At 29.5% G+C, this 11,200-nt stretch overlaps 2 protein-coding genes across 2 annotated transcripts; both read right to left on the bottom strand.

Annotated features, from left to right (window-relative positions):
• Positions 380-2,646, bottom strand: LOC109332879 (GDSL esterase/lipase 5-like). The gene is made up of 5 exons (XM_019568009.1): positions 2,338-2,646; positions 1,902-2,023; positions 1,529-1,759; positions 1,158-1,416; positions 380-729 (listed from the first exon to the last, which is right to left on the bottom strand). Exons 1-5 carry the CDS (start codon positions 2,603-2,605, stop codon positions 494-496), a joined length of 1,116 nt encoding a protein of 371 aa, XP_019423554.1. The 5' UTR covers positions 2,606-2,646; the 3' UTR covers positions 380-493.
• LOC109332872 (ethylene-responsive transcription factor RAP2-12-like) lies at positions 8,485-10,738 on the bottom strand. The gene is made up of 2 exons (XM_019567998.1): positions 10,379-10,738; positions 8,485-9,659 (listed from the first exon to the last, which is right to left on the bottom strand). The coding sequence occupies exons 1-2, from the start codon at positions 10,665-10,667 to the stop codon at positions 8,797-8,799; spliced, it is 1,152 nt and encodes a 383-aa protein (XP_019423543.1). The 5' UTR covers positions 10,668-10,738; the 3' UTR covers positions 8,485-8,796.

An 11,200-nucleotide genomic window follows, 5' to 3' on the forward strand; every position in this document is an offset into this window, starting at 1 on the left:
GCATTTTACCTACGCTAGACAATTTTTTAACAATGTTTTTATAAGAACATTTTGAGTGGTTTAACATGAATTAAGGAAAATAGTTAATATTATTAAATTTATCAACAATTAGATACAGCTTTAATAGTATTATTAACGAGTTTCATTGATTTTATTTATTTTTTTATCTTTTTGAGATCCAGTAGGGCTTTATTAGAGTAATATCTTATTGATTAGTAACTAAATTAATTGATGTATATAGAACATTGAAAATTATCCTATATCCTATATAAAATATTCAAAACTAAAACATCAAAATGAGACTATAGGGAATAATAATATAGAAACTATCTATGATGAAAAAGGGAGCATAGTGAGGAGGGATTGATATCATGGTTATGAAAATCATTCTTTCATTAATCTATCATCATAACACAATTATGACAATCAGCATTACATTTATTTTTGCTTTTGAGTACAAATTAACAATTGTATTTATCTGAACATGATTGAATTATTCTTCAAATAGTGTTTTCAGATTGTGTGGACCTGTAATACTTTGATTTCCACTCCACAAAAGCTGGGAAAAAAGCTGATAAACTCTTTCAGTAGGATGAACAGAATCAAAGAACACATATTCACTAGGATTCTCACACAATTCATAATCTTTCACTGCTCTTTTACCTCCACAACTGTAATATTCCCTATTAGGGCCACTACCACAGCATGCAACATCACTTTCTTTAAACCCTTCACAAAAAATCAAGTAAAAAAATGAGAATTAGAATTGAGTTTAATTGCTAAAGGGGTTTTACAAAAAAATCCAATGATATTTTAACTATTCAACATTTATTTTTATGAGAAAAAGATGTATGCGTTCAGAGTCTAAAAGTTTTATACACTATCAGTCTATTATCCATCATTTATTTTCAATCATTATTGACTATTCAAAAAAAGAAATATCAATGAATGATAAATTATATACTGACCGTGTATAAATCTTTACATGTGCATAAATATTATCTATTTTTATTTCTCTTCTATCATTCAAATAAACGTAGGCATGTTAAAATATAAGTGGATGTTAATATAAAAGATTTTACATAACAATACATAGTACTTAAATTCATTAGAATTTCCCTTCACTAAAATTATGCATAGTATATTAGTATACTTACCATATTTTGAAGGGTGGTTTAGTACTTGAAAAGATATGTCAAAGTAAACAAAATATGAATATTTAAATCCTTTGAGTTTTTTCTCTAACTTCTGTGTTTCCACAGAAAGCACACTATTATGTAGTTTGGATAGTGATGATGATGCTTCTTCCAAACAAGAATCTTCAGTTCCATTTGCAAGTGACTTGAAATATAGAAGACAACCAAAAGGTGGTTGGTTAAGAAACCCAAATTTTCTCCCACCTATTTTGTATATTCCCTTATGTCGTTGCAAAGTAGAATATAAAAAAATTATTAGAAATGTATAAAATTGATTATAGAAAAGTAAAGAACTTAGATATATGAATGCATAGATAGTAACTTTTACATACTTTGATCACACTTGTGAGGTTTCCAACTACCATGTCCACATATTTCTTAGGAGTATATGAAGTAGAGACACTTGAATTTTCTGCCATAAAGACTGAATAATCATTCCCTCCAATGTTAAATAAGTAAACAGCTTTTGCCAGAAGAGTTTTTGCTTCTGCTTCTCCTAGTTTCTGCTTAAGTGTATTGCTTACAATCTTGAAATAACTTAATTGAGTGTTTAGATCTATCACCTGAAAATAACAAAATACCATATCATTTAAATTTGTCAAACAAAAAATATCTAAACTAAATATACTAACAAGACTTATAAGATTCATAGAAAAGATAACAACTTAGTGAAAAAAGTGCATCATCAAAATTTATTATACATACAATTCCTTGATGGGTTTCAACTAAAGCACCAGCACCCCCTGATGCAAAATTGATGCCATCAGTGTATTGTTTATAACCAGGAAATAGATATGGTTGGATTAAGGGTAACTTAGCATATTCACCTGCAACAAGTTCAAAGATTGTTTGTTAGTATAGAAGACTGTGGTGTGTGTTTGGACTTTGGATTAAAAATTTGAGTGTAATATCTATGCATTGTCAGTGTAAAAAACTCATACACTATCGGTACATACATCTTTTTTCTAAGAATTTTGATGAGGAAATGTATTTTGTTTTTGAAAATGAAGATAATTGAATCACATCAATTAAACTCCCTAAGAATTTAATTTCTATGATATCTTAAAATGATTCATCTAAACATACACTAAAGGTATATTTCAATTGCTTGCAATTACACTAATAAAACCAAGATTCTTACCAATGAAATCTGGAATCAAGCGTCCATTAGAAAATCTACCTGATGGGTATTTGAAGAAGGTTTCCCCATAAGGTGGGTAATTTGCTAGATTATCAGTAGTGGTATTGATGTAATTATTGTTACCTACATCAAATAATGAATCTCCAAATACAAATAATGCAGTGTGTTTTCTTGGTAGACAAGAATCACCATTGCCAAGACTTGGAATAAGTATGATATTGCTTACAAAGAAAACTAGGAAACACAAATGGAGTTTTAGACTTTTCATCTGAGTTTCTCTTCAATTGTCAATTGATGTCATTAGTTAGAAACTCGTGCTTATAAATTATAATGTGAACTTAATTTGCTAGGATTAACTTCAAATCTTGGATCACATTAGAATATGCTTTTCATCATGTCATGCTGAAATATAATAACATTCATACTCTCATATTATGTAGATAATTGCAATATTAAATATATAATTGTGGAGTTTCAAACATAGTTTCTTGTATATGGCTTGTAGTAGTTGTACTCATAACCACCAAAGTCATGATAAAATCTTTAGTGATTTATATCAGCAAGACTATTCTGCTATGTTCAAAATAAGACTGAATTAATTTATTTTTATATTTGAATAATTTGTATTTATATCTGTTTTTTCCTGATTTCTTAGAGTCTTTTCAATACTCGTTTTCCTTTTTTCTCTTATTCTTTTGTTGATTGAGTGAGATACCCTTCAAATTGTATATATCTTTATTAATTATAGGGATTGTGTGAATAAGAGTATTACTTATTCTTATAATTTATTTATCTCTTGGTTAATAGAGATTTCATTGTTGATCAAAAATATATTATAGTATTAAATATTCTACTAACCACTTTCATAAAATTCAAAAAATAAACAATATTTTTGAAGTATATATTATTGGAACAAAGATTTGGAATCTAATATCATGTTTTAAATCATGTCTTACACCAATAACAATAAAATAAAATAAAAAATAATAATAAATATTCAAGTTTTTTAATTAACATGATATATTTTTATTTGTAATGCATATGATTAGAGACATGATTTAACACAAGTGCACAACTAATCTCTTTTCATATTATTCACCCATGTCATCATGAAAATGTGAAAGTTAAGCAAAATGCCACGTGTACTTTAGTGAGTAGGTCCATGGCGTACTTTGATTGAGTAAGAATGCATAATCAATTACTTAGATGTTTGACTTCATTTCCTTGGAAATATTCCAAAGTGCCATGATATATTTTATGGAAAAAAAATATGGCTGTTATGAGATGAGGTTTTTAATTTGAGCATTAGATCGAGGAGCATGTGACAAAATGTCATTTACATTTTTTTAAGAGGATTACCTCAACAAAAAAACAAAAAAAAAATATTTTGGTAATACTGAAATTATACAAACTCAACACAATCTATAAGTCATGCTACCTTCACATAAATTATCCAAAGCATCAAGTCACATTTTCTACTTTAAAATTACCTATAATAACATTGTAAACATGATATACAAGTGGAGATCTATTGGAACAAAGACATGTTGAAAACTTATATCTTATTTTGATCTAGATTTATGACTTAAGCTTGATAACATCCACTATATTCTTTATACTTGCTTCCTTATTCTTAAAATTTGTGCATTCGTCTACATTGAAAAGAGTCCAAATTCCATACACATAATTGGAGAATAAACTTTTATAATTTATAAGATAAGATTTACAATGGTTGGAGTGAGGGCATGAGTCCTAAAGTTAAAACTCTTAATAGTCCTGGCCTTGTGTATAATAACCTCATTATCTCCAACCTTGCACTATATTTATGAATTGGGTCCATAGACTTGTTTTCCAAGCGCATTATATTAAAAAGTTTCATATTTGGATAGCTAATTTGAACAAAAAAAACCTTGTATATTTTTTTCCACATTGTTTGTTGTTATTTTCTTTTGACTTACAAAATTGAGGCCATATATGGTGTGAAGTTTCTCCTGTGAGATGTTGCAAAATGTTTACCTTATAGTGTGAACTAACAAGATACATGTAACAACAACATCTATTCCTAGTCTTCCCACTAACAATGGAAGGTTAGATCACTTATCAGAAGTCTATAATAAATCAAATCGGATTTTTCCTTAAACAAGGCAGTATTAGATTTTTAAAATTTTATTTAATTATTTAACTCATTAAACTTTAGGTCATTGATATAAAAGGTCAATTAAGCCCAACACTCTGACATATTATATTATTTTAATATAATTAATATTATCATATATGAAATTTTAATATAAAAATATAATTTTAACTGATATTATGTATACTTATTTAAATAAATTTTTGTTAGTTTATTTAATGACGAATTTGTTTGTCTATTTAAAAGTTTTTATAGTATAATAAGTCTTTAAATGGACTAAATGACTAACCTAATATACCAAACTTTTAAATAAATTATAATTTTTTAATATTTGATGATATAATTTTCAGTTCCATCATTAGGATCTTTTAATTTATCTTTAAAATATCACCACATGCACTAGGACTCTACCGAAGTATTAGATTTAGAAAATGTCTAAAAAACAAAGTAATAAAAATTGAATTTTAGTCTGTTTAATAGTGTGTATATTTCGTATTAGTATAAAGGTGAAGTGATTAATATTTTAGGTTGAAATCAGCGGATAAGAGGTCATTTTCTCATATTAATTAAAAAAAATTAATGTTTATTATTTTTTATATTTTTGCTTCAATATCATTAGTCCGGGGACCTGATTTAGAACATTATTTGGAATAGTAGATCCTTGTCTATTTTTTACTTCATGTGTTCTTACAAGGGAAAGATAAAAAAAGATAATAGAATAATTCATTATATAAGGAGATAAATTATTTTTTTAACTACTAAAATTATGACATGTGTATTATTTTCTTAGTTTTTAAAACTGTTTTTATAGAAAATGATTTAATAACATATATGTGTCATGATTCTAGTAACTAGATGATTAACTTATCTCATGGTATGAATAGATACTTTAATATATATTGTTATTGATTTTTGTTTTTGTTTTGCTCTTGCAATAATTATATTGGTCGAAGTAAGGTTTGGGCTGAGTAGTAAGGACATAATTGACCAATGTGATAAAACCTTCAATTTTTGTAATTTCAATTTTATCTCTTTTTATAATTTTATTAAATTTTTTTTTTGTTTTTTAGTTATTATTATTTTGAATGGCAACTTAATTTTAGATTTCAAAAGTATTAGTTGTTGGCAAGTATAGTATCCTATTACCAACATGGCAAGATGGTCCCTAAATATCATATTAGATTAAATATCAAATGTTTGATTACATTTATTCTAAAATGAATTAGTTCCTTACTTATATGGTGAAATGATATCATTGTTTATACAAAAGCCAACTTAAATTTAAAATGAGTAAACCATAAAGTAATATGGTGAATATAAGTGAGAATAGTAATTAACATAAAAAATCACTATCTCCCAAAGATAGAATAATATACATGTACACATCTTTAGTTTCAAAATCTTCTTCGTGAGAACAATCTCCCAAATAAAACGTTGGCCTTTTTTTGCACCAATAAGAGATCTTTCCTTAAACAACCAACGTTTGTGTGAATTTATGTATCTCTTTGGTGCAATCATCCTTTCTATGATGTCTCTATGTTTCACTAACTTTGTATAAAAAAACAAACACATAGCAACCCATTGTGTCTCCTTGTGGTCCAACGCATAATGTAAGAACGAATTATTGATGAGCATTTCAACAAACATAAAATCGAATCTAAGCCTTAGCTTGATTTTCGATAAAAGTTACATATCTTAAATACAATTTTGGTTCTTTATCCACCTACTAATTTTTAATTTGATCATTTTTTATTCCGATTTATTTAGGTTCTTTATTAGAAAAATACAATTTGATCATTCCATCATAATAATAACATCACTTCTTGTTGGAATATTCCCTGAAAAACCTTCAAACCCTAATTCAATCATATCGTGAATCTGCTGACATCATATCTTACTAGTTTTTGGAGCTCTAAAAGCTTTTCAGGTTGCAAAAATGGCTAATTCCAAGAAGCAAGGGAGAATATTTGCAAAATATTCCACATAAATTAATACATTAAGACGAATGAAATGACAAAATTTAAAATTAAAAAAAAATAAAGGACCAAACAAATACAAACAAAGATAAAAGACCAAATTAAATATTGATAAATACATAGACGAATAAAAGTATATTTAAGTCATTGTGCATATTACTATTTATATTTTAAAGTTCATTACAACACCGGTAAATAAGTAACATATTACTTATTACAATAAAATTCGATAGTAGAAAATTAAAATTCAAAGTGGATTATAATTCAGCCCCCAAGCTTTCAACATAAGTGTGCCTCACAGTAATCACAAAAAAAATATGGAAAACGAGTCAGTCAAAACTCAAAAGTACATGTTAGAAAAGTTGTTTGATAGAGTTCCCGAAGACAGAAGGAAATTTTTACATGTATTGTTTCCCATCAAATTTAATAAAGCCTTTTTTTTTTTGTTGGTATAAACGTCTGTATTCCATACCCTACGAATAAGTAATTTTTTGAGAGTGTATGACTGTTTTTCAACATTTGTTACTATTATAAATTGAACCTTTGACCTTTTAACATGTTTGATTATCCAATGAAATTTTATACTACTCGATTATTATATTTAGCCCAACAGGGTAATTTATTAACATGACACAGTCTACCCATTTTTGGCACAGTCTACCCAACCCTCAAAAGAATTTTGGAATCTCTAACACCTTTAAGTTTTCATGTACCAAGCTCTCCCCATCAAACCTAATTTTGTATACTTCAAAGTTTTGAAAGAAGAACACTCATTTTTTTTTACCTAACTTGGACTTGACCAAACCCACCATGTATATTGGTTGGAGATAATATTCCATCAAAATCAATCACATCCTTTGATGTTTATCGTCTTTACAGTGAGTGCATCCTCAAATGTTAGTTGATAATTAATCTTTTTAAGGTGTAAAATTATTAAAACTTTTTTCTATACATAATATGATAAGGATTGAATCAATGATATCAAGCTTAAAAATTCAGTTATCTAGCAAATGTTCTCAACCATCTTCATTTATTTGTTGCCCCTTGATTCTTTGATTGTACTTTATAATGGGTATTTATGAAGGGGGAAAACAACTAAAATGATTGTACTTAATGTTTCAAAGTTTATGCATAAATAAAACATATGTATTGGTCGGTATCCCATTGTCCCATGCCAATCCCACAGTCCCACGTGACACTGACAACAAAATAATAATCAATTATTACCAAAAGCTAAATCAGCCATTCCAAAACAAAAGGTTCTTTTAAGTGTATATTCGATGTATCTACTTTTTCTTTTCTTTTTAGGTAATCAATCTTTATTAGAATACTTAAACTTAATTGAACCTTAAAAGCTAACTCATAAAATAATGGCTGTTTAAGCCTTCTGAACAATGACTTGGTCATATTCCTTTGATATGAGACTTATTTTAACACATGCATACAAAGTTGCAGGAATGGACATATGCCCACTAATTCGTTAGAAAGGCTAAGCTTTGATATCATATTAGGATAACTAAACCTACCTCAATCAAAGAATTAGTTCATAGAGTGAAAGTTGTCTAAACCTTAAGCAATGACTTAATCATATTCCATCAATATAGGGTTTATCTTACCCATCTCCAGTTAGATAAATCAATAAATAGTGTTGTGCACCATTCAAGCCCAGCTTCAGTGCATAGAAGATATAACTAATGGCTTGCTAAGTTTATTTATGGTTTAGAACCACAAATATTCCTCATTGAATTCTGCTCAATCCGGTAAAGACTACTCGTCTCAGTTGATTCACGCACTCAATGATTGGCAAAACAAAATGATCAAAGATTTGCATCCAAAAAAGTGAAATGTGCAAGTGTTTGAAGGAAAAAATGAAAATAAGGGAACATAGTTTTAATTATTAATGAAAACTAGGGGGGAAATCATTTTTCTTAAATGATCCAAATATTATTCCCAAATCCTTTCAAATCAAATTATTTTCGGTGGCCCAAACAAAAATGTTATAGCTTACAAGAGGGAAAATAATATACCATAATCGAATGACCATAATCAAACAAGATCATATACAATCACCCATATGAACAACAAATTCAAAATCCCAAAAACTAAGGTCTTTTAACAAGGCAAAGCCGCAAAGGGGGCACATATAAGTATATAGTTTGGCTACAAGAGAATAAACTTCACATACATACTTAGTGTGGTCTGTTTTGTTTATAACTCAATCTCCAACACAAATGACAAGCATTAACATTATAATTTCAACGAAAAACAGAATATAATAATCCAGAAGGAGATTGGAAATAACTATCTTGTAGCTTTATTTACATACACTTAGGACAAGGGGGAAGTTGCTCAGAGAACTCCACCACCACCCATTGTAATGTCATCAATGCTCCAAAGGTTCATCAGGTTTCCACTATACTGAGTTGTGTCTCCAGCAAGCAGGGATTCCAATGAAGCATCATCCCAGCTCCCTTCAAGATATGGCATCTTGAAGAAGTTCAACTCGGATTCAATTTCCGCAAGCTCATCAGACAATGACCTTGCAGAAGCATCCCGAGAGTTAGAATGCAGGGTGTTCTGCTGCTGATTGGCATTTTGCACGAAATGAGATTCACCTTCCAGAGGAGCAGAAAGCATAGATGAGATCTCAGGAAGATCTGAATAATCAAATGAATTACTCCCCTGATCTGAACTGAAATAACGCGTCAAATCATCAGATGAAGCAAGAGAATTGATCTCATGTCCTCTTCTAAGGAATGAACCCATGTTAGCATAGTGGTTGACCAGTGGCTTCTGTTCCACCAGATCCATAGAAGTATAGATGTTGTCCTGATTGCTACCAACAACATTGAACTTCTGGCTCAGATTGCCATTAGGCTGAACAGTGTTCATCTTTTCCTTTGTAAGTTTTTCCTGTGGACTCGCCTTGGAACGTTTGGGGGAAGCATCTAGAGCTTCATCAGGGAAATTGACCTTGGCTTTCCTTCCACGGATCCTACGCGCTTCAGCATCATATGCTCTTGCAGCTTCTTCAGCAGTGCGGAAGGTTCCGAGCCAGACACGAACCCCCTTTCTCGGATCTCTGATCTCAGCTGCCCATTTTCCCCAAGGACGCTGACGAATTCCCCTATACTGATTCTTTCTCTTCCTCTTCACACACTTGTCAGCTTGCTCTTGTGCTTCAAACACCACAGGTTTTTCAGCGGTAGATCCTTAAATATAAAAGAACAATACAATTGTCATGGCAATTATTGACAATAGACAATATCATAGCAGAAAGACATGCAATGACACAGATTAACCACTTTCCCAAATCTCCAAAAACCATTTGAGACAAGCTTGGAAGAAATCAGCAAGAATCTCAATAGAACCTAAATATGCACATGTATTGTCTTTGTTGCTTAGAAGAGTATTAGTGTTGCTAAGAGACATGAACAGCTTGCATAATGAAATTAAAATCAATCTTACACCAATCATCTCAATAGTAAATAAACACACAGAACACCACCTCCAAATTAAAATCAAAATTGAAACTGCTCCTCTTTTATCAACCCAAAAAATCCAGAAAACACAAGATCTGCATAAAACAAACACCTTTCTAACAGATCCAAAAATTAAAGTCCCACAGGACGCTAATTTATCAACTCCATATCCAAAAATCACTAATTTATTAACTTCAAAATCACATATTAGACTCATTCTTATTTTAAGGCCATGGAAATTACATTTATCAACCCCATCAGGAACCAGAAAACTATATGTAGCAACCCTATAAACAAAAATAACAAGTTTTTCACTTGAAAAATAGTAACCACAAATACGATTCACTATATGACATGTATACAAATAAAACTAACTTAAGTCACAAAAAATCACAATAACAATAAAAAAAAAAGTTGAAAATTTCAATCAGTGAAGATGAGTTAGTTACCATGAGAGATTGAATTGGAAGGTTTGGTGGATCTGAAAGCAGAGGGCTTCTTTTTCGAATCCATCATGAAAACATCGTCATCATCATCGACTTCAGAATCTTCGTTGAAATCCCTAAAATCAGCTTCGAAATCATCGTCCAAATTGATTAGCACCTTCTTCTTCCTCTTATTCTTCTCTGAACCATTTTTCTTCAAATCCGGCCAGAGGTAATCAGCGGTGAGAATACGGGACCTCGCCGGAGCTCCGCCGTCGGAGATGAAGTCGGAGATAATAGCACCACCACACATCTTCTTCGATCTCTTACTTTGAAAATGAAGAAATTGTTTTTGTTTCTAATTTCTAAGTTTTATCTTTTTCCTCATCAGAATGAGGTTTATATATAATAATTTGTTTGGTGCTAGTTACTCATATGCCCTTGCTTCACCTACTTATTTATCATTCATGCACTATTCAAATCCATTTTCTAACCATTTTATTTCGATAAAAAAAATTATAACTTTTATATTATCATTTCATTATTCATAATTTATATTTAATTGTTATTGACTCTTAAAATTAATATAAATACGTGATGATTAATATAACATACAAATTGTTTATAAAACTTTAGATTACTAAAGCATAAATCTTACACTTTTATTTTGTTTGGATTTCTTACTACTTACTAGTAGTGTTATTTGTATTGTATCACTGAACAAATTGATCAACTTACTCATGTGGAGATATGATAAATATTTTTATTTAAATTATTTATTAAAAATAAAATGTGTGACTTGATAGTATACAATATCTAAGAAATATAAAAATGTAATAATTATGT

This window comes from Lupinus angustifolius, chromosome LG02 (genome assembly GCF_001865875.1).
Source record: "Lupinus angustifolius cultivar Tanjil chromosome LG02, LupAngTanjil_v1.0, whole genome shotgun sequence".
NCBI classification, from domain to species: Eukaryota; Viridiplantae; Streptophyta; class Magnoliopsida; order Fabales; family Fabaceae; genus Lupinus; species Lupinus angustifolius.